The following is a 24,984-nucleotide window of genomic DNA, read 5'->3' on the forward strand; positions in this document are numbered from 1 at the left end:
TGAAATAAGAAGGTAAGGACATTCCCTGGCTCCAGCCATGAAATTTTACTAGCTCTTGGTTTCATGAAAGTCAGAAATGAGACTTTTAGTTCACCTATTCCAACCTAGTCATGTGTATTACTTCTACCAAGGGCCCCACAACATGACTGAAGGCATGAATTAGCCCATTTTTCATTCCAGAAATAGGAAACTGTATGACAGGACAGTGCTGGAAGACAAAGGCACAGTGGGCCTCTGAGTGAGCAGGACATTGATGAACACCTTCCTCCCCTCCGCTTGGCTGCAGTGCTTCACCCCTGCACTTTGCTGCTCCCTTGGTCCCAGCCAGAGTCTCTCCTCAAAGGACACAGCTCATGGAGGTGCTGAGCGATGAATCACGGCTGCTTTGTGATGCTGGGCACTTCTTCCAATGTAACTATTTTGTTTTATCCTTTGTTTTATTTTTTACTCTCCTGCCATGCTCATACTGGAGCAATTTGCTTCATGCAGAAGTGAGTCTTGCCTATAACTTGTGTGCCTCATTACATGCTCAGCACCACCAGCCTGGTAAATGTTTTGGGTTTTTTTTTCTCAACATATCATTATCACGGTAATAGTTCTTATCTTTCTGGGTACTTCAGGATAACAGAATAAACATTTTAGCATTTAGGATGCATTCATAGACATTTATAGTGAGCCATAACCTAGGCCAAGTTTAGGAGGCAGCCAAGATATTTATTTTCCACAATGTCTTTGGGAGATGTAGGGTTTCTAGGGGAGAAAGATGTAGGCAAAGGGGTTTGTCCTGCCCACCCTGGTGTAACAGCTGGGACTGAAGTCTGTCTGTGGGTCAGGAGGGGCCATCTCATGTTTCCCTCCATATCTTTGGGAAGCATGATTAAGGAAGACCTTTTCTTCAAGGCAGTGGTGTGACAAATAGGAAACTGAGTTATTTCTTCCCTGTGTCACCGATTCACCATCTGATTGTGTTCAATCCCTATTAGTCCCTAACCAGGCCCAGAGTATGCTCCCACCCTGGGATGGAGCCCCCTGCAAGCTACTAGGCCTTGCTCTACTGCCCCAAGGATCCACCAGCATTCCCAACCACCAGAGAGCTCCCAGCCCTCTGACACACTCTTCCTCATTTAGAGAAAGTATTCAGTGCTTCTTTTCTCCTGTCCATTTAGATTGCACACCTTTCAGGGTGAGGGTTAAGCCTTGCTTTATTACTCCATGATACTGTGTTAGGGCCCAGTTTAGAGCTGATAGCAATAAATGAAGCAATTCACATGTAAAATTGTTTTGGCTGCTGGTAAGCACAAACTAGTATTAGTGCAATGTTCTTTTAGATGCATCATGCAATAAAGAGTCCTCCCAGCTCAACAGCCACGGTCTGGATTGACTGGGCAAGAGTTTTGATGCAGCTGCATTTAGAAATGGATGTGAATGTAACTGCTTGCATTTTATTACATTTGACAATTGCCTGTAGGTTACCTCCCTGCATTATATGTTAATATAACCTTTGCTCTTCACTGTCTTTCCTTGGCTCTACCACAGTTTAATGAGATAATACAATAAATTGTTTAAAGTTCAAGCCCACTCTAAGACAGTAGTTCTGGCCTGGTAGGTCTAGCAGTGTTCAAGAACAATTTAACATCCTGGAGAATTCCTGAGACTCAGCTGCGTTAGGACTATATCTTAGTGTAGTTCAGAATTAGGATGAAGGTGACCCTGCACTAATTAAATTTCCTTGGATGTAGGGATGTGGTTGCTGATTAGCAGGACCAATAGGAGCTCTGAAAGCCCTGCTTGTGCCATTCTTCTTCACAGGCAGCCAACAAGACAGGCCATGTGTTTCCTGTGTTGACTCAACACTTCAGAAATATCCCCCTATGGGAAAACCAAGTGTCTCTGAAAGACAAACACAAGAAAGCTCCATTATCTCTCACCTCATCTGCATATTCCTGCCAGAGTACTTGCTCACTGATACTTTCCTTAATTCTTAGAACTTCTTTTATTTGTGTCACATCAGAATGCCCCTTTTGCAGGGCTATTTTCAGATGGGCTACCTACCTAAACATTCTGCAGTTTTCCATGTCACACATAGTCATAGCAACCTTTTCATAAAGCTAGGATACCTACATTATTTAATGTTTTCAAACAGCTTCTCAAACAGCAAGAAGGCTGCAATATCTGGGAGACAATGAGTCTTTGACCATTATGCCCCTTTAGCATAGACTGAGTGGGAGGCATAGCTACAACATAGGAAACAGTGACATTGGAACACTATAAAATATCAGAACTATCCATTTTCAAATATAATTGAGGTATAAAACACCCAGCATGTATTCAGAATCCCAGTTGGGAAAATTGCTTTTACAGAGCATTTCATATATACAAGATAGTCTGTTGGACTTTTAGATGCTATAGGTTACTAATAAAATGTTTATGTTCTCAAATGGCAAGATCACCTAAAGCACCTTCTGAGTTTATCCTCTTCAGAGTCATTTGACAAAGCTAAATTAATCCTAGAAATAAGGGATAGGAAGGGACTTGACAGGATAACTTACAGCTCCTGCACTGCATCATCATAGGTACTCCTAGTTTGCCCCTGAATTCTTCCACAAAAATTCCAATCATGAGGAGTCTAGAGTCCATCATTTGTTCAGGCCATCATTGGAAAATGTTTTCTAATTTAAGAAATCTAGTTCTTTTTAAGATTGGTTCATTTGCTTTTATTCTGTATTCTTATCTCCAAGGAAAGGGGGAAATTTTCATTACCACTTTTTGTTAAGGGAGAGTTTTATATATAGGAAGATAGCTATCCCATCTCTTATTGTCCTCAACTTTTATTACATTGTTATATTTTCCAGACTTCTTGTTTTACTATTATTTTCTAGACTTAGCTCAGATTTGCCTCTCATTCTAGAACTTAGGTTACAGGTCAGTAGAGGTGAGTAAACGTGAAAAACTTCTGGTGTCCTGCAGACAATGTTCCTGTAATACAGGTCAGAGACATTGCTTCCTCAATGGTATCACCCTTCTGTATCATTCAATTTACAGTCCATCCTTTACACCCAAATCCTTTTGTGCCCAATCAGTATTTCCTCTATTAATCAACTATGGATAACTTATTTAACAAATCAGTGGATGAAAGAATCCCAACAGAGCCAAATTTGTCCACCAGGACTAAAGCACTAATGGCTCACAAGGCTTGTTGGCTTTTAACATGAAGTCTACATCTGATATGCCTCTTTTTGATGTAAACCCCCAAATTACCTTTAAATGAATCATATAAAATATTCTCTGGAAGTGAATGCACATGTACCTGTGTATATATTTTAGCGAAGAATAACAATAAGATGCTGAAGAAAGGAAAAGCATTCACTGGCAGCTACGGCATACACAAATTGCCATTTCCCCCAGACCTGCAAAGCTCTTTTAGTCAAACAGAATTGAAAGCTTTAACAGAGTGAAACTGAATTTAAATTGCAGTGGACAGCTAAAAATGGCTTACATGTAGATGAGAGCCTAAGAAATGGAAAGATTTCCTACCATCTCTCCCAAGGTCAGAGTTTATTCCTCCTCCTTTTTAATCTCGGTTTTCAAATGAATATTGCAGTGCATTTGGAAGGAAGATTTTTCAGCAGTCTCTTTCTCTTTCAATATAAATCACTTTTCTCCTTTTATACTTACACAACAGATGGGTAGGATTATCCCTTGGAAAACAAGGCAATGCATTCTCATTCGGAAACCTTGCTGCAAAGCGAGAACAACTTAGACGATCACAGGTCCAAGATAATAGGAGAGGGTGGAGATGTCTTAGATAAGGTTATCGCACTCTGATGCAGATTATCCTGGTCACAAACACCTATACAAAATAAATTCTCTGTGCTAACGTATACCCTAGCACTCTGAAGGGATACAGGCACCAGACATACTCTGTAGATTGATCTGTGCATATTTAACATATGTGGCTGTCATCTCTTGGATTTGATATGAAAGCAAGCCAGAAGGGAAGAAAAAGTGAAAGGTTTAAGGTTTAGCACCAGCAAGGGAAGCACGTGTTCCTGGGCACACCATGGCAGTTACCTTGTGCTTGTTCACTCCTTTTTTTTCACCTTTACTAATTCATTCATACCAAAATGCATTAAATTCTGTTCCTCTGTTGTTGACAGTATAAAACCAGAGGAGCTGAAATTATGGCTTTGTAGAAGGGAGTACAGCACTACCTCTGTGAAAGAAGAAGGAAGGAGAGGGTATGGCTTGTAGGTGGAATTCAATGAAGAAAACCATATTGGTCTAAAAATGTTAAAAAAAATTTCTTGAGCTTCTACTTTGTTCACTTAGATCATCAGCTGCATGTCTTGTAAAGTACATGAGAGTGGTTCCTACTGGATCAGACCAAAGGTTCCTCTGGCCCTAAATCGTCATTGTGACAATGACCAGCAGCGGGTTCCTAATGAGGAGTTTGATACACAGTAGGTTAGCAAAGCTAAAATAGAAAACTTGTTAATTTCCCTCTGAAGAGCAAGTATTTCTTCTTATGTATTATAGTAGTTCCTTCACTTGTCACCAATGATGGACATCAGCAAATTATTTTTCATTACATCTTGGATTCCTATTTTATAAAATAAATTTTATGCTAAATTCAAAGAGAAAATAATTGTTAAAAAATAATAGGATGATTTAGTATTTCTATAAAGATAAAACAGCAATTAAGATATTTGCATATTACCTTTCCCATAAAAATTAATCTTTACTGATCTTTAGTTTTCTCAGCATGAGCAGAAAACAGTCAGTTACATAGGAAATAGTTCCAGCAGGAGGCTAACTGGCTGGCTTTGCCCTCTGTCCCCTGCTACAAATGGGCCCTCCAGGAAGTCTCCAGAGCGAAGATTATCATGGTCTGGGAGCAATGGTCTGATTTTTACTGCTCCTGTGGTTGCTACACTTACTAAAATTAAAAACTGTGAAAGTGCAACCAGAATTTAAAACAAACATTTTCTCTTCCTTGAGGAGTGATCCCATTTTCTTCTTCTGTGAATCAAGTCATGGCATATTAACTATGATGCTCCACTGTTTTATTGGCTTACCCTTGTAAAAAGAGGCAAAATATCTTGCATGGAATAGCTTTAAGAATTCAACTTCTAGACTGACTTATTGGAATGCCTTTTTTCCTTCATCCCTTCCTCGGCCTCCTCCTCCGCCTGGTCTATTAAGTTTTTAGGTGCTTGAGGCAGACGGGTTCTTCCTTCCTCATGTTATCAAGACCACCCCAGAGAGAGACCCTCCAGGCTCAACAGTGTGACTGACCACAGGAGCTGAAGTGTCCCTCATTCTCCACCCTCACCAAGGCAGACAAACACCCTGAACTAGGGGGATCATGGTGACAGGCTAGAATTTACCCCAACATGCTGTTCAGCCATTTCATGGAGCTCAGCACTCACCACGCCATGCAAATCTTAACCAAATTCATGCTGTCTGCTGTAACTGCTCTGGGATCATCCAGCCTGCATCCCTTCTGCTGCAAATCTTAACCAAATTCATGCTGTCTGCTGTAACTGCTCTGGGATCATCCAGCCTGCATCCCTTCTGCTGCTTTGAGAGTAGTGGAAATGGAGGAGGCTCATCATCTACAAGGGGATGGCCAAAAATTGACTGGTTTTGTGTTAAGTGCAATTGATACAAAGAGTCATAGCTCAGATGAAAGAGTAAAATAAATCATGCCCTAGGGAAACAATATATAAAGTAATTACTAGAATTTAAACATTTCAGAAGTATTTAAGGATTCCAGCTTGATATCTCCACTCTTTTCTAACACTTGTGCCTATTTAATAGCTAGTAAGAGTATTTAATTTTCTTCTTCCTCTGACTTTTCAGTCTATTCTTGCTGCAATTTGCCTTAGCTCCTTTAATTAGGTTGGCAAGTTAGAAGCTGATCAGAATATCAGATAAAACTTGATTTAGGAAAAGCTCTGACAAAAAAAAAAGATATTCTGATCTTTTCCTAAGAAGTCTCACCTCGAAAAACTCCTATTTATAAGAGCATCCATTCAGGGTTACCAGCTGTTCCCCAGGGTCAAAGTGACAGAGAGCCGAGTGGGATGTCATATTGTTCGGCTTCGTGTTATTTGGTTGCTATAGCTCTGTTGTAATGTTCTTCTGTGAACCCAGCTGTGCGGACAACATATACAGCCCACATAGGAGTATCGGTCATTTTCCAGGGACAAGGGACAAGTGCTATCATGACTCTCTTTTCTGCCACCCAGACATAAACTCTCACACAAAATCTGTGTCTTTTGAGACAGTCTGGTAAGGGTGTGCATCTGCATGTGTGTGTATGTGTGTTTTTCTTAATTATCTGTCCTCCTCTGTAGTTTTTAAAGCTTGGGGATTGGATTTCATTTCTTTTCTCCACAGGAGGGAGGTGGCACAGAGCCACTTTCCAGTCTGTCCTTCCTTGCCCTTTGTCATCCTGCAGATGAGCTCCAGTGCCCACTGGCACTGTCCTTCACAGTTCTTCAGTCAAGCCCTCTGCCTGACGCCATCCATTCACCTTCTCTTCCCTCTCAATATGTGTTTGATTGCAATACCCTCTCTCCATTGATTTTTTTTTCTTTCCATCAGGCTTCTCTCATTCTTCAACATATGCTTCACAACTTTCCCAGCTGTTGTTTTTCTTTCTCTTTTTCAGACACTTTCTCTCTCTGATTCCCTTCTTAGCCCTGTCCAGGACTGTCATTTGTGTATGTGATCCTTCTGTCATTCATATCACTACAACTTCCTTCCCAAAATCGGTTTCCGTAATAAATGGTACTAACTGAATTAAGTTGCCGCCTCCAAGCAAATTAAAACACTTCAAGACAGAGCTTCTTTTCATCTTCTTTGTCCAATATTTAATTTGCACATCTGTTACTCCTTGAAATTAGTATCCTGCTTATGCTATGCTTCCTTCCTCTACTACCCTGAATTTTTATACCATTTCAGACTCCCTCAGTGATGTAATATGAGTTATTTTTTAACACAGCATGCTTCTAGGCTCTTTATTGGTCAACACAATGCTGGAACCACAATCTCAATCTGCATTACTGTAAGCACCTCCCCACACAGAAGTACTATCTCTTAACCAAACCCAGAGACTTCTTGTGCTAAAGGCATTCCGGTGTTAGGTCTGACCGTATTTCAGTTGTAATATCTCATAATAAACAGCTGTGAGGCAGAGTTATTGCCACAGTTTACCCGTGCTATAAATCAGGCTGAACAGATGTTTATTCCTTCATATTCTACTAAGCATCTGAAACTGTCTTTGAAATATATTGGAAAAATCAGCATTTGAGATATATTAATTTATACCAAGAGGATTTGACGATGATAATGTCCTCATAATTACACCACTACAAGCATTCTCAACAACAACATCATTTTTTCTATCACGATCCTTTAAAATATTTATAGTTGTTGATTTACCATGATGTCAGAGTATTTCCTGGCCCTTTAGCCTATCTCAATACACTTTCCTACAGAATGGTAAGTATCTGGCATTTGAGATTCCTTGGTTAATAAAAGAGAATTTACGGCTAGCAGCTGACTTGGGAATGTATGTGGTAAATAAAGCAGCAGCTTTTTCCATGTGACTTACATAATTTTTAGAGCTCTTTGACAGCTTCCAAGACTCAGCCCAGACAGAAATTAAATACCATTTTGTTGCAAAAGAAAACATGCAACCTTCTGCCCTCCTACCTTGAGACCACTGCCCTCCTTCCCCATGTACCCAGCTCTAGTGAGACTGCACCTTGAATACTGTGTTCAGTTTTGGGCCACTCACTACAAGAAAGACATTGAGGCCCTGAAGCATGTCCAGAGCAGGGCAATGAAGCTGGTGAAGGGTCTGGAACACAAGTCTTATGAGGAGTGGCTGAGAGAACTGTGACTGTTCAGTCTGGAGAAGAGGAGGCTCAGGGGAGACCTTATTCTCTGTAACTATCTGAAAGGAAGTTTTGGTGGGCTAGAGGTCAGCCTCTTCTTGCAGATAACCAGCAATAGGACAAGAGGGAATGGCTGCAAGTTACACCAGGGGAGGTTCAGGTTAGAAATTAGGAGGAATTTCTTGTCAGAAAGAGTAGTTAGGAATTGGAACGGATTACCCAGGGAGGTGATGGAGTCACCATCCCTCAGGCTGTTTAAGGAAAGGTTGGATGAGGCATTTATGGACATGACTTAGTAAGTAATATAGGTAGTAGGGGGATGGTTGGACTAGATAATCTTGGCGGTCTTTTTCAACCTTAATGATTCTATGATTCTATGCAGAGGATTAGTACACAACCCACATGTCATAGCCCTCGTGCTGGCTCTTTACACATAAATAATAATTTTGCTCTGGCTGAATGACCTTGAAGAAACATCTTTATCTGGAAGATTAATGAACACCTTCTCCTGAATTGCTTGTTCACCCAAACCCCCCTCTCTCAGGTGTATGGGCAGGATATATCTGAAGGCAATGGCAGACCTCGGAACAGCCGCAGTATGTAGTGAAGGCTTTCTTCTATCCAATAGCCAAAATGGCACACTTATCTGACTTCTTTAAAAGCTTCTGTTTCACCAGAGGTGCATCAGTTGAGTGAGGGCTTGGATTTGGTGAGACTATGAAATGACAAAGAGGATTCATAATCCAGTACATGGCATTTTTGTGTTGATGTGAAATTGTGGTTCAAGTCTCATCAAAATTGTGTGTTTGTATGTAAGAATGCATTTATTTTACGAACTGGGACTTTTTTATGATGCAAATTATCTCATTAAAAAAAGTTCCTAACAAGATTAGTTTGACTTCCTCACCTGTCTTTATCAGTCCATGTTTTGCATTTAAAAATAAGGTGCTTTGTAATCAGCAGTATACGTGAAGCCTTTGTGGGGTTTGGGTGGACATCTTGCAGTTGGATTATGCTACACCTCTGAGGACTGAGCTCTGATCAAAGTGAACAGTGACCCTCCTTGCATGGATCTCTCGTGTACAGAAATACAGCTCGAGATTTTTCCTCTCCCTTAGTGTGGAGATACTCGGATCTCATTCTCTTACATCCATCTTCCCATTTTCACTTTTGAGTTTATGGTTCTGTATCATACGTGAACAACATTAACTAACATATTATGCAGGACCTAGAGAGAAAGTGATGACATCATCTCTAAGAAACCCGTCTAAAAAATAGAACAAAATTGAACCAATGCAGCATATGCCAAATTAAAGAAAACCTGGCACCATGATAGATCTCAGCTAGTGATTTTGAGATAAGAATTATAATCCATTTGGGGTATTTTTTTCCTAGTCATCAAGGAGGATTTGGTCAAAAGAATAATCACCATCTTTTTCAACATTGTGGAAGCAAAAATAAAATTCTTGCCAGTGAACTTTGCAGATGTCACAAAACTGGTATGATGATAATGGATAAGGAGGACAGGTTCAGCTCTGCAGAAGAGCATGAATCACATGCTAGACTGTGCCCACATTATGGATGAGAATGTATGACACATTTACCAGTGGTGTTTGTATTTTAAGAAACACTGACTTTGAAGCAGATTTGAGATGAACATGAGCTCAAAATGTGATAGAGTAGTTAAGAAAACAGTGACAATCTCGTGTCTTAAAAGGAGAGAAATACTGAACAGAGAACAGTCCAAGATGGTGATACCACATGATGATTTATCGGGTTAAGTTTGTATCCAGTTCATCTGTCTGCATATTAGCAACAACCAAAAGTGATAGGAAAGGTCCAGAAAAGAATGATTAGCATTATTAGCAACCTGGAAAATCTTCCTCATACTGAGAGTAAAGAAGTTCAATCTATTTAAGCTTTGGCAGCATAAAAATACTGTGAGGCATTTAGTTAGTGAAACAATTTACAAAACATTATCTTCACTGTGCTGGCTGCCCACAACTATATGTTCTTTGCCTTGTGGACAACACAAGGCTGGTTTGCCCTCAAGAGAAAGGGAGGGGAGCTGTTTAACCTTCACCATGGCTGAGAGGGAAGACAAGAACAGCTTCTGCAGAGTAGCTAATGCACTGTCTTCTTGCTGTCTGACAGTAACTTACCCAACAGTGCTGCATTTTCGGTGAATTCAAAAGTAGGTTAACAGATGACGTGGTCAGGACACAAAAGCACAGAAAAGGGAAGCTGTCATATTTTTCTGGTCCTGTTAAACTAACACAATTCAGCAGACGGAAGCTGAAGCTGGAAACATTGAGACTGGAAATTAAAACCTAGTTTTCTAAAGATGTTAAATCTACAAATGTTTCTGAAGGATAATGTTGAATTTTTATCTTCAGTACATGGAATCCCGGAAGTGTAACTTGGATCTGATTTGTCCAAGTAGTCACATTACTCAAATAATGACATTTCCTTTTAAAGATCGACATATCTGTAAGGTCAAAAAGTTATGAAGTTGGTTCTCCCACTTTGACATGTGGCCTATACATCCATTATACTGGCAGGAGTATAAATAGTAAGAATGTCTGCACTAAAAATTGGTTTATGGATTATAACCATACTGACTTTAAATGATCTTTTCTAAGTTATGATTGCTTTATAAATGAACCCTCATCATTGTGATTTAATGATAAAGAGACAGAAGACACAGTCAGCTGCAAATGAGATTAAAGTTAGAAAAGGCATTACTGAAGGCTGAGCTCTTACTCTTGCATATCAGCATCACAGCATCATATGAATTTGATTGCTTTAGCATTCTGTTGCAATGTAAGCATGTAAACATCTCACCATCAATGAAGACATATCTGTAGAAAGGTTGCCCAAGGTATATGTTTGTAAGAGATATGCAATCCCTGGTTTTTGTTTGGGGATTTCTTTGTGTGTGTGAAATATATGTGACTATATATTTGTTCTGGTCAATTAGCTGCTTCCACTCTGTTTAACAGGACATTTCACTCATCACTTCCTGCTCCTTAACTGCTTTTGCTCTTGTTGATGCCTTTAGATGGGAAAAAAAGGAGGATATCATCCCTATATTTATTTACAGCCCAAATCCTTATAGCAGTTGCAGTGCTACAAAAGCTCACAGAAATGACACTACCTGTCATTTGCATCCATAGAGGAGTTGAGCTGCGTGTGATTTTTAATTTCACTGAGGAACCTTTCTTCTTTGAAGGTTATAATAACATGTTCAGAAACAAGGTATCTTGCATCAGGGATCACTTTGGCTTTTGCACACAGACACACACATATACACATATACTTATATACATGGATGTGTGGTAAAGGACTTGCAGGAAAATACGATCCAGAATTTGACAGGAATCAATGTTCTGTCAAATTCTCAGTGTGGGAACAGTGGTAGCAGCACTCACAGCTTTCCCAGAGCAGAACCTGATCTACAAGGTTAATTGTAAGGATTCATTTTGTTGAGGGATCAGAAACCCAAAGCTGGCTCTGTATAATACTTAAATCCTTTAATACAACCAGAAGAGCCACAGTGCTCCTGTCCTCCAAAGCTAATACTTTCTATTAATTCAAGATACCTGTTCGTTCATCTTTCGTTCCAGGTCAATTGTTAAAGGAAAGGCTTTGCTGTTGGATGGAGGGGAAGTTCACAGTTCAGAAAGATAGGAGAAAAACTGCTGTTCCCTTTGTAGTCAATTGTACTTTTATCACTTCAGTTATGGAATTCACCAAATATTTTTGTATATGCAAAGTTGCATATACAAAGTGTTTATTTACCAGATTTGTACATTCAAAGGAAAATTAGAAACACTTCTGAACTCTGTTTTCATGCAGCAATGAAAGGTTTTCCCAGAAAGCAACAAACATAAAAAATGGCAGGCATATGTGTACTGTTCTCTAATAATTTCTGTAACATTAATTCAAAGCTCCAATCTATTGACTCCTAAGGATGAGACTCTTTCATGGACAACTTTAGATTGTGCTGAGACAAAATCCTATCTGTAAGTCATCAAAATTTCTTCTACTCCAAACCTGTATCTGAATTTTGTTCTTTGGTCTGTTTTTTTACCAAAAAAACCCCAAGCAAAACACATGGTAATCCTTCAGCTGATGACATTTCTCCATCTTCCCGGGAGGGCGGGGAAAGTGGAATGACATGACTTCTGATGAAGAAGGCAATTGGAACACAGTATTCCTGGACTAGCCCCTTTCCTCTCTATCACTTCCAATAGGCAGTGAAAGCTCACTAAATCACATTAACATTTAAGGGCACCATTTTATAATAAAGGCTGGTAGATATCTTTGTTCATACCATTCTGTAAAGAAATGACCTGAACAGAAAATATGCTTTGTATGAATCTCCCATTTGTCAGACTAACAAGTATACACTAACCAAAGTGTGTAGAAATTACAGTGCAATTTGTGGAAATCTCATTACACTGGGTATAATTCCTGAAATGGTGAAAACACGCCAAAAAAAAAAAAAACCAAACCCAAAAGATCTCTTAAGAAGTCTGGAGACAAAATAAATGTGGCCAGTTCCTTCTGCATCAGAAGAGAACCCCCGTATGCTTCTGAGACATTTGCTTTCAGTCAACATGCTCAGCTAGTCTGTGATATTACTGAAGCAATTATATAACAGGCATTAATGTATTTATAGCAAACAGACACTATATGACTAAAAAAAGAGAAATTTGGGGGAAAAAAGTGTTACTTATCTGACACACCAATATAGCCTTAGCTCTCAATGGTGTTATCCCTGAAGAAGACAAGGTGATCAGATCAGATGAAAATTTTAGTGAAATGGACTGATGGTTACAAAATGTTTTACTGAAAATGCCGCTTTGAGTACAGCCACAAGTACTCCCCTACAAGCTGAGTGTGAGTGTATGTAATAAGAGAATTCTATCTACATTTACCTACTCTGATCCCAGTTGGCTGCAAAAAGCAGAAGAATCTTCCTGCCACAGTGGTCACGATTTTCCAGTACTCCCGGGAACCCGTCTGTCAGAGCCCGTTTGATTCCTGGATCATCAGCCTTGAAGTTTTTGAACATATCCAGGTTTAATTGGCGGTACTGGAAGTACTGAGCCAGCAGTCTGAAGGCCTCAGTTTGGTGAAACTTTCTGGCTCGGAGAAATCTCAAGATGAAGGCATCATCTGTACGTAAAAACCCAATGTCAGGTCTCGTGATGATCATGTCCCTGACTTGCTGGATATCCTGATGCAAAATGTCTGGGTTTTCATTCAGTTCCAGGCGGGCTTTCTCTATAGTCTCTGGACTAAGTCCAGCTTGTAAATGGGTCATCTCTGCAAGAACCTCTTTTCCAAATCCTTAACTTCAGATGTTTTAGTAGGAGAAGTGCTGATCCCATTCAACTGATGGCCTGCCCTGAGCGTGAGCCATTCAGAAGCTTTTTGCTATCAAGCTGGCATTTCACGAATGAAAGCGTAGGGCTTTCCTCCTTCTTGCAGAAAGAGTAACAGGCAGTTCACATGTAGTATAATCCATCCACAAGGGGAGTGGTGTTTATTCCATCACTTAATAAAAGAAAAAGCAAATACAGGAAAGAAAGATTAAATACATATGTAAAGCTTACATGAATGCATTTCTGAAATTTATATAACAATAAGATTGTTCTCTGTGCTTCATATGTAAGAGGATAGCAGTCAGATAACTTCAGAATGGGTACATTTAAGATAAGGCAGTCACTGACATCTTGAATGTATATATTCCAGCTTTCACTAAAGCTTTCTGATTGACAATTAATACTAAGCTGTACCAAATTACTATTAGAATACACTTTGCAAAGTTGTCTTATAGAAGTGTGGGACTTCCAGCACCAAGTAATTTCAAACCCAGGATGATAAAAATCTAAAATGATAGTCATAGTTTTCCACTCTTAACAGGAGCTACATTTCAGCTTCCAAAGAATGCAGATTTTCACTTATGATACGTATAGCAATTGTGTGATGTGGTTTTATTACCCAGACTATCAGCTTGTAGCTTTCCTTGAATTAATGCTGCCCTGATAGTAAACCTGATTTTAAAAAATAAACAACAAACAAATCAACAAGTTTTACCAAGTATTTTCTACTAGGTAAAAACTCGCTGAAAATATTTCCCATTGAGTCTTAATGCATCTTCATGAGAAACCTCCCATGAATAAGTGTTTGATGAATCTAATCCAACAGGGTTGGTGTTTTGGTTGAAAAGATGCACTTTATTCCAAATCCTTTTTCTTTCCTTTTTCTTAGTACCTTGTAGCTTTCCTGTATTCAGGAAATTCTGTAGTTCAGAATTTCATTTTCATTTCTGTACTTTACCTAGAATTCTTTTTTACAAGTGTTAGAAGAAAAGCTGCTTAAGCTGTTATGTATGAGCAAAACGGTACAGTGAATCTCTTACATTTCAGTGACATAATTAGCAAGAGGCTGTCACTGAAGTCTGTGTAGTTACACTTGTGTGAAATAAGATCAAGGTCTGTTCCAGTGTGAAGTGTGTGTGAAGAAAGATCAAGATCCATCCAATTTCTCAGCCATCACAAAAACAGACAAGCAAACAAAACTCCCCACTGCTTAACAGATTTTTCTCTCTTTTCTAATTTCTGAAAAAGAAATAATAGGTTTTCAAAAATAAAAGCGAATCCCTCAATGAAGGACATATTATATTTGAAGAAAACTGTTTGGAAATTTATGAATTATTTATGGCAAAACAACCATTTCACTCAGCTACTCCCCTGGGTACAGCATTCTCATCTCAAACAAAGGGGACAGCAATAGCCAGAGCATTTCTTCTGCTCAGAGTTACATTGCACGACCTGGAAGTCAATCAGCACAAGGCATGCCTGAGTTCCTTGCTTTTTGAGCTTGCATGTCATTGCTAAAAACTACATTTTAGATGCCACAGCTGCAGCCCCAGGATGAGATCCTGAAATTTGAATACACAGAGTTTCTGCATATTTGCTTAAAGGACATTTGTGGTGGAAGATAAGCTTTTCATTCAACAGCGATGATGCGCATTAGACTTGTCTGTGGGTGATACAGAGGAGAGTTTGTTAAGCAGCCTCTTTCTGTATTTGCTGTGGAGCTGGAGTTAAGACGAGCTACCTGCGGGGCAACCTAACTGGTGATTCATCAGCCTGGGAAAACATGGGAAAAGGCAGAGCTGGGAGGAAAACAAGTTGGTTGCCTCTGACAAGTCACTACAGAGTGCAAATAACTCCAGAAAAACAAGCTCTTGAAGTTTTGAGGGGCCAATCTATAGATGCAGGTTATTCAGTTCCTAAAGAAATACGAGTTATGTTGAAGGTTGCTTAAAGCAACAGTTAATTGTTTTGCTCTCACCTTTGTAATATATTAGGATAACTCTGATGGTATCAACTGAATTCCACTGGTGCAAAATTGATTGAGGCCATGGGAAAATCAGGCCAATATTTTGTGCTCTAAGATCTGAAATTAATGGTGGCATTAGCATTTTCTTGCATAAATCATGGGTTTAGTTACAATTGTCTCAATGACCTAGATATGGGAGTTTGGTGTGTTTAAGTGTGACGTTGTCATTGGGGACTGTAGTGTAAGGATTCATTCTTTCCCTAGTTTTAATAGCAAGTTGTACCCTAAGGAGTCTGTTTGTGCTCAAGGGTGGTTGGTAGAGGGGTGGAAGCAAGGAGCTTATTTGGGGCCTGTGCCAGCTTTGGCTTAGGGCTCAGTATGAGTTGGAACATCTTTGGAGCTCCTGTGACTTAGAATTACAGAGTCACAGAAAGACAGATAGATTTTGGTTGGAAAGGGCCTTTAAAGATCACATAGTCTAACCGCCCTGCTGTGAGCAGGGACATCTTTCACTGGATCAGGTTGTTCCAACCTGGCCTTGAACACTGCCAGGGAGGGGGCATCCACAGCTTCCCTGGACAACCTGTGCCAGGGCCTCACCACCCTCACAGGGAAGAATTTATTCTTTATATCAAATCAAAATCTATTATCTTTTGGTTTAAAACCATAAGCCCTTCTCCTATCCCTATAGGACCTGGTAAAAACTTTCTTGATGCCTTTCTTATAAGCCCTCGTTAGGTACTGGAAGGCTGCTATGAAGTCTTCCCAGAGCCTTCTCTCTTCCAGGCTGAACAAGCCGAACTCTCTCAGCCTGTCTTCATAGGAGAGGTGCTCCAGCCCTCGGATCACCTTTGTGGCCTTCTCTGGACTGCCTCAAACAGGTCCAAGGACTCGTGTCAGTTCACTGTGATCCCACTGGATTCATCTCAGCTTTTAGTGTCAAAAAAATGTGCTATTTATTAAAGTCTCCAACTGTTTTTGCCTCACTTAAATGGGTTAGCACTCGTCATGCCCAGGATGATCCCAAGGTGAGGAAGATGTGTTCCTCTCCTGTCAGGGACTGTCGCCAAAAAGCAATTTACAAATAGTCTAACAAAAGATAATTTTTTTAATGTATTTCAGAGCTCTCTGATAGTGAGCTGAGCTATAGCCATGGCTTACATCCTACAGCAGACCCTCTATATATTAGCCTGATTATCAGCCAGAACAGACTTTGCACTAAAATACTTTATTGGCATTACATTATACATTGTAAAATAATCCAAAATATGTATGAACAAGGTAGTCACTATCTGAATCATAACACAAATCATGGGGTTAGTAATCCACTCTAACACCACTGACTTCAAGGGGTCTGATTTACATCAGTGGCTGACTTGTTTCTCTCGCTGCTTACCTTGCCAACAAATTTAATGCTCCATAGCTACCCAGTTCAATTGTCATTGTGCTTTCTCAAATCGTACTGATTTATTACCATTCCCAAAGGTATAACAGAAGCACCTTCTCCATTCTCACCCCCTCCCACACATGGCGGTTTCTTGCCTCTTCTGGTGTTGTATACAGCTCTGATCCATATGTCGATTTCTCAGATGTTTACATCTTTGTTCTGCCTTTCCCCCCCTCTCTTTCTCCCAAATGAAGATGTTGGTCTTTTTTTTTATCCCTATCTTGAATATTGTTGCTGCATGTTGGCACACTAGACTCTTTGTTATAGTCTCAACAGCTGTTTATCTATGTTGTGACTCTTTATTCCCAAAGGACTATTTGCTCTCCTAATGTCTTTTCACAGTCACTTACAATAAATCAACCTTCCAAAGGAACAAAACCCAGATTTAAACAAGGAAAAATAATTAGCAGATGTTGGAAACACAACATATTAATGCAGAAAAAGAAGGGAAATTTCCTCCAAAATTGTGGTATGACATGCCATTTTCATTTCCAACAAGAAAAAGACAAGGAACAGAGAGTGGATTTAGGATGTGTAAAATTATTAAAATGGGATACAGTCTTCAGACAAACAGCTTACATTTTTTCCTGATCCTAAAAATTAAAATTTTGTTAATATTAGTTAATTTACTTAATATATTAAGTAACAATTAACTAAAATGAAAATAATATCTTAAGGAAGTCCATATAGTACTTTCCATCCAAATATCTTGATATGCTTTACTTGTCTCTTGTCGACAACAGCTTCTGGATCAGCATTCAACCAACCCTTGGTTGTTCTACAGCCCCTGGAAAATTTGCCAAAACTGCTCCTAGTGACGATGACACTTGAGAGGATCATTTTGTTCCTGTCCACATAGCTGTCCCTGTAACACCATTTGTCTCTTGAAGCACCATCCTCATGTCCATTTGGCCCTTCCCCAACCACTCCAGATCCAGAAAGATTTTCATTTTCTCTGTCTACTGACTGTTTTCCATTCAGTTGAAAGCTTTATGGCATGTGAAATTTCACTACCACATCTTTCAAAAGGGGAAGGCATTAGGGTTGGATCCTCACCTGGTACTAAGAGTCACTGTTATGATTTGCTTCATTATATAATTCCTAACTCCTAGCATTCAAACAGATATTAGCTATTAAAATCATGCCAGAAAAGCAGGGAGTGGGCAGGGAGGGAGGGAAAATGGTAATCTGGAATGATTTCATCTTGGAGTGTGGGTGTCATGTCATTAAATTGCTTTTTAAAAAATATTTTGATGGTAACTGTGGAAAATATCTTGGGGCTGTGCACTGCTAAGCAGGGATTGCTCCATAAGGGCAGGGGAGGAAGAGTACATAGCTGTACTTACAGGACTGGTTCCTGTGGAACTTCTGTGATACCTTAGTAGTAACCTGCACTGGAAATGGAGCTTTCAGACATAGAAAGGGACACACCCCAGCTCCGTGAGCTAATTTCAAGAGAGCAATGAGAAAAAATGACCCTGTCTTGTCCTTGGCTGCAGAGTGCTGGCTTTCCACACAGACAGTGAGAAGCACAGCCCTGAGTGATTTGCCTGAGGTCACGGAGGACACATTTCACAGAGCTGGGAACAGACCATATGTCTCCTGAGCCTCAAGCTTACACATTAACATCTGGGCAATCTTTCCCACCCGTGCATAATTCTCTGCATCATGAGAAAAATGTGAAGTCATGTTGCACACAAGGAAATGGAGAGGTAGACTGCAATGTTCCCAGTGTCCCCCATGTAATCTCCCTAGGCTTCAATGGAATAATCAGGACCCTGAAAGTGTAACATTTTATGTTATTGTTTTGGTCAAGAGCAACACCCCTTTGGGGGATCCTGACACATCTATCTCACAGCTCAAGTCCAATAACCTGACTGCCTTGCAGATTATCAAGAATGGCTAAAATTGGAAAGGACCTCTGGACGTCATCTTGTTCAAATCTCCTGCACAAGCAGGTTGCCCAGGACTATAGCCAGGCAGCTTTTGAATATCTGCAGGAAGGTAGACTCCACAGCCTCCCTGACCTGTGCCAATGCTCAGTCAACCTTACAGAGAAAAAGAGTTTCCCAACATTCAGAGGGAACCTCCTGTTCGTGTCCATTGCCTGGTCCTGTCACTGGGCATCACTGACAAGAGCTTACACCCTCCCTGAAGGTATTTATATACATTGATATGTATGCGCCCCTGCGCCTTCCCTTCTCCAGGCTGAACAGTCCCAGCTCTCTCAGTGTTAACTCAGAGGAGAGAAGCTCCAGTCTCTTAGTCATCCTTGTGGCCATTCATTGGATTTTCTCTAGTATGTCCATGTTTCTTGTACTGAGACCACAACTGGACACAGTACTTAAGATGTGGCCTCCACAGTCCTGACTAGTTTGAAAACTCCTGCTTTCCTGTAGTTCTTCCCTAAGGTACTAGATGTTCCCAGTGTACCTAACACAAGTTAAATATGACAATCCTTTCTTCTTCAAGTTGTGGTGCTTCTATAAACCTTCATTAGGGAATTGTTGCTTCTTTTCAGTATGAAGATTCTATATCAATGACACCAAGCTGTATGGTGCAGTCAATGTGCTGGAGGCAAAGGATGCCATCCAGACTGATCTTTACAGGCTTCAGTGATGGGCCTGTGTGAACTTCGTGAAGTTCAAGGCCAAGTGCAAGGTCCTGCACATGGCTCAGTGCAATCCCAAGCACAACTATAGGCTAGATGGAGAATGGATTGAGAGCATCCCTGAGGAAAAGGACTTGGAGGTGTTGATTGATGTACAGCTCAACATGAATTGCCAATGTGCACTTGCAGTCCAGAAAGCCAAGCAGTGCTGCATCAAAAGAAATATGACCAGCAGGTTGAGGGAGGTGATTCTGGCCCTCTACTCTGCTCTTCTGAGAAGCCACCTGGAGTACTGTATCCAGAGGAGGGCCACAAAGATAGTCAGAGGGCTGGAGCACCTCTCCTTTAAAGACAGGCTGAGAGAGCTGGGCTTTTCAGCCTGGAGAAGAGAAGGCTCTATGGAGACCTATTGCAGTCTTCCAGTACCTGAGGGGTCCTACAGGAAAGCTGATTTGCCGGGGAGTGTAGTAATGTGACAAGAATTGTGGTTCAACCCCAGCCAGCAGCTGAGCACCATGCACTGCTTGCTCAACCCTCCCCCAGCAGGACAGGGAGGAGAAATGGGCAAAGACAAACCATGGGGTTGGGATAAGGACAGTCCACTGACACAGCACAGGGCAGGAAGAAAGGAACAATAACAACAGGATTTGTGACAGAGTACAAAAATTATGATAACACAAAGCAATTTACCAAATGGATGACTGACCAGACAGCCCACAGCCACATGGACCCATCCCTCACTGCCTGGCCCCCTTTTATGGGGGGCATGATGTTACATGTTATGAAAAACACCATTGGCCAGCTAGGCTCACCTCTGCTGGCTCCTTGTGAAAATTAACTCTGTCCTAGACAAAACCAGGATAAACGGCTAGTGGGTTTAAACTAGAAGGAGGTAGATTTAGATTAGACATTAGGAAAATATTATTCCCTGTGAGGGTGGTGAGGTCCTGGCACAGGCTGCCCAGAGAAGCTGTGGCTGCCCCCTCCCTGGCAGTGTTCAAGGCCAGGTTGGATGGGGCTTTGGGCAACCTGGTCTAGTGGGGGGTAACCCTGTCCATGGCAGGGGGTTGGGTCTTTGAGGTCCCTTCTGACCCAAACCATTTTATAGTTCTATGAATATGAAGAATTAAGTTTGTGACTTTGTGGGGAATTTGATGGTTTCTCATACTTTTCCAGCATGTGATCTCCTCAGGTAGAAAACTTCACATTTCTTTTAATTCCGTAAAAACAATACATCACAGATTCCTATTCTCCTCCTATTACAGTCTTCCTGCCCACTTGAGTCAGTTACAGGTTACCCTCAGGCCACATTTAGCAGTCCAGTGCTGGTAATTTAGCCATGGCACAGTACAAAACATGGCATTTACTTGACTGATCTTTGCAGCTCGCTGTACAGTACGTAAGGCAGGCACGTCTGCCAACCCAAAATATTCTTTGGTTCTATGATTCTGTGGATAAGACACCACGTCAAGGAGGGGAACTTAGACAACTTGTAAATAAAAAACTTAAGTTGCTTCAGTTTTTCTCCAAATCATAGTTTTAAAGTTTTAAATACTCAGCAACCACAGATGAACTGCAAATCCACGTGGTAATGTGAGGCCTGAGCTGTGGCATGTCAAAGAAGCAGCAAGCTATGAGGGACTTTTATGTCAATCATAAGCTACTCCAAGTGTCACTATGCAAAAAACATCCTGGCATTGGACAACATGCACACTTTCTCTGACAATACAGAAGCTTCTTGCAGCAGAAATTACCATCAGTGTGCAAAACATAAATTCTGACCCCCAAGCCTGATAATTAAGCTATGTGTAGAAATCTGATAGCACAGCATCACAATATTGGTGTCTGCAAATCCCTAAATGCACTGTAGAAGTTGTGATGCAATGTCTGCAGAAAAAAATATACAGAAAAAGGAACAAAAATATTATCACAAAATTTAGGCCTACATCTTTAATGAGATTAAGTTTATCAGTTTTAAAGTTTTTTTGCTCCACATTTTAAAAATCAACTTCCTTTAAAAATTATGAAATGCAATGGTGATGTATTATTACTCTATTAGTGGCTGACTTAGTTCTGCTTTATCCATTACTCCAGAGAAAGGCATCTATCATCCTGTAGGGTGGCAGTAGGGGGAGGAAGGGAAAGAGGGAAAGGAAGGGGCAGAAAGGGAGGAAGGAGGGAAGAAAGGCAGGGAGGCATAAGAGAAAAAAGGAGGCAAGAAAGAAAAGAAAGGATTGAGGGAAGAAAGGAGGAAGAGAAGAAAAAGAGAAGGAATTCTGCAGTCAGGAGTTCATGCATTTCTCCTGGTTTTTTTCTTTAACCCTTATTGAAGCCTGAGCACAAACATCTGTACATAGACACTTCTCCCCAAAATTGTAGAAATTAATTTTATTATAAGGCAATATTACCTTGTAGGTTTGCTTTCTTAGTGGAGGAACATATCAGACTTTAAGGAGTTTATTTCTAGAAATCTTTTTGAAGAAAAAAAACCCCAAAACAACCACCACAGAAACCCCAAACTGTTTGGAAATTCTCCAACTAAATCTCAGTGCAGTGTTAGTATCAAGAAGGAAACACCTTACAACTCATCAGCCAAAAGCTACATGAACTTCTGATCACTGAATTTCCCACTATATAAAAGACTGATGTTACTTTTATTTTACTAGTAGCACCTGATTGTCATATCCTGTTGGTGTATGTGCCAGACACCACAGCAACGGGCTGTGAGAGAAAATAATGCTCACTTGCCAAACAATAGCACAACTGCTTTAGTAACTGCACACTTAAATTAACAATTGCATTACTTTACAGCCTTAGTTTGAAGGAAACATTTGCCAGGCTTTTATGAAACTGATCATTTGTATTTTAACTGACACAATTCTCTTTTGGAAGAAGTGGAGGCTGCTGCTGCAGGTTTCAGTGAGACATTCACTGTGTTCAAAGCACACAGAGTGTAAGGAATTATGACCCAGTACTATGGGGTGCATTCTGCAGTTTCTCCATTGCTGGTCAGTCACACTGCTTACACTGCTACTCAGCAGCTCTCAGTGCTACTCAGTGTAAGAGCATCTGGTCTCTGCATCAGATTTTAAGTTACAAATTCTGAAATAACAAAGTAAGAATGGGAAGGGGGGTGGAAAAATAATAATATCTTTCATTGTTTTGTGCATGCCTAAACAATTTTTAGAGAATGCTCGACAGCTTCAAAGCTGGATGAGTCAACAAAATTCTTAATCGGCAGCATTTTATAACAAACACATATCAGACTGATTATGCTGGCAAGACAAGCTGCCCCTGTAAACTTCATGCTGGGATACAGACTGCAAACCAGGGAAAGCTCTATCAGGCTATCTGACATCATTACATGCAAAAGATAACCTTTACCTTAGCAATGTAGTGCATGGCATAACACTATTACATAATATGTCATTTAGATGTTGGCATTGCATTAACTTTTAGTACTGGGGAGAATCTGTGTTATCATCTGATTACTCGGAAAGCACATGAAAGCAGCCTTTCTGTAATTTAATTTTTCCTTCCAAATACGATCCAGCCACTGTTTAGCGATGGACAACGAGTAGCCATCTGCTCCTTAACTTCGTTATTCCTGGAGCTTGTTTAGATTGAGGAATCAGCGTTTTGAAAAGGGAAAACTCCCTTTTTCCTATGACCTTCCCCACCCTCTGAGGATTAAACCATTGCAAACAGAATTAAAGTCAGGCCAGTAGCACGCATGGGGTTTCTCCAGACATTATTTGCTTTGTGTTTATTTTCTGTATGAAGCCTTCCCTGAACATACTCACTGCTTGCAGAGACCACAACTTAATTCTTAACTTCCTGCAGCAAAGGCTCCACAGGGTAGGAGTGATTCACTCCACTTATTCCCTGCACCCATTATTCATCACTGTTTGCCACCAGGAAAGAAGAGCATTTGACTGACCTGGCACTTTTCTTCATCCCTTTAACCCCTCATTCCTTTTTGGGTTAAATATACCAGGTCAAAACAGCCATGAATTTGCTGAGGAACAAATAGATATCTGCTGCTGTTCAGTGAGCTCCTGTCTCTCTGAACTTGGCTGGAGTCCTTACTTGGTCCCTTAACTCCCAGTTTTAACCCTTTCACCTCTCCCATGCTCTCAAATCAGATCCAGACTTTCCCTTACAACTTGTGCTCTTTACCCTTCTTGCCCAGTTCCTGGGCTGCTGAGCTGATTTTTCCAGCCCCCATACCCTCTTTCAGGAAGGAATGAGGCTGGTCATGGAGAAGGAAGACAGGAGGGAAAGAAGGCACAGTAAAGTGAGGAATGGGGGGGCAAACAGGGGCAGGGAGAAAAGGAAGCAAGGGAGGAGGGCAGGAAGGAGAGTAGGTACAAAAGGCAGACAACAGGAAAGCAGGAGGCAGAGAAGCAGGGCAAGGAGGATTGGAGGCAGAAGAGGCAGGGTAAGTAGGAGGCAGGAAGCAGGGCAGAGGAGGCAGGGGAAGCAGAGGAGGAAGGAGAGGTAAGGGAAGTAGGACATGCAGGGCAGGGAGAAAAAGCAGGGCAGGCAGGGAAGTAGGACAGGCAGGGAAGGCAGAGATCAGGGCAAGGAAGAGAGGCAGGGCAGACAGCGAGCAAGGAGGTAGGACAGGTAGGATAGGCAGCCAGGAGAGGCAGGGAGCAGGGTAAGGAGGCAGGGAGGGAGCAGGCCAGGTAAGAGGCAGAGCAGGCAGGGAGCAGGGCAAGGAGCAGGGAGTCAGGGCAAGCAAGGGAGGCAAGCAGCGGAGGCAGCGGACATGGGAGACGGGCAAGGCAGTGAGCAGGGGAAGGAGGCAGGCAGAGCAAGCAAGGCAGGCAGGAAACAGTGAAACGGAGGCAGGAGAAGCAGCGAGCGGGAGGCAGGGCAGGCAGGCGGCCGGGCAGGGAGCGGCCCCTGCCCGCAGCGCGGCGGGGCTGCGGCCGGAGCTGTCCGCCCGGCGGTGCTGAAACGCCGCAGCCGGGGCCCGGCGAGGCGCGGGGGTGGCGGGGGACGGGGAGCGCGGAGAGAGAGCCTCCCTGCTGCAAACCCAGAAAAGACAAATCCAAATACCTGCACAGCGCCAGGCAGCCTGCCGTGGGGTGGCGGGGGGGGGCTGCGTGGGGTGATTTCTTTTCCCCCCCTGTAGGTGTCCTTGCTGTCGAGCTGGGCGGGCGGGTGGGTGGGTGGGCGAGAGAGATCTCCCGGCTCCCAGGTTCAGGCTCAGATCTCTCTAGAAAACTGTGAATGAGCGAGCGCGAGCTCCACGGGGCTAGGATTTTTTTTCTTTTTTTTTTTTTTTTTTTTTTTTTAGTAGGAGGCGTGTGCACCAAAGCCTGGGTCCTTCCACTCGGCGCCTGCCGTCCCCCTGGGTCCTAAGCCCTCCTGCCGCCCGCCCGGCGCTCCCCGGCTGCGGGTTCGCCGCTCCGCCGCCGCCGAGGGAGTGGTGACAAAAGGATCTGCGGGCTGCTGACAGCCGGGAGAGCCAACAGCACAGCCGGCCGCCGCGGGCTGAGCGGTGCGGGGCTTTCACCTGGTGGCATGGGCTTCACCGGCTTTTTTTTTTTCTTTTGCCTCGCATCACCCCCTTTTCCCAGCGAAACTCGGGGAAGAGTGCAACCTGCTGCGGCGTTTGCAGCAGCCACAGAAAGGGAAATCTTGCCTTG

The 24,984-nt window shown here is 41.8% G+C and overlaps 1 protein-coding gene across 1 annotated transcript in view; it reads right to left on the minus strand.

The window, feature by feature from the left end:
* CLVS1 (clavesin 1) overlaps positions 1–13,242 on the minus strand; it is a gene marked incomplete at its 3' end in the record, with an annotated part of 97,704 nt that extends 84,462 nt beyond the window's left edge. Inside the window, exon 1 of the mRNA XM_084279997.1 lies at positions 12,851–13,242. Coding sequence (XP_084136123.1) covers positions 12,851–13,239 — 389 coding nt within the window. The 5' untranslated portion in view covers positions 13,240–13,242. The remainder of the gene's footprint in view (positions 1–12,850) is intronic.
* Positions 13,243–24,984: the final 11,742 nt, after the last annotated feature.

This window comes from Gallinula chloropus, assembly GCF_964237585.1.
Source record: "Gallinula chloropus genome assembly, chromosome: 2".
NCBI classification, from domain to species: Eukaryota; Metazoa; Chordata; class Aves; order Gruiformes; family Rallidae; genus Gallinula; species Gallinula chloropus.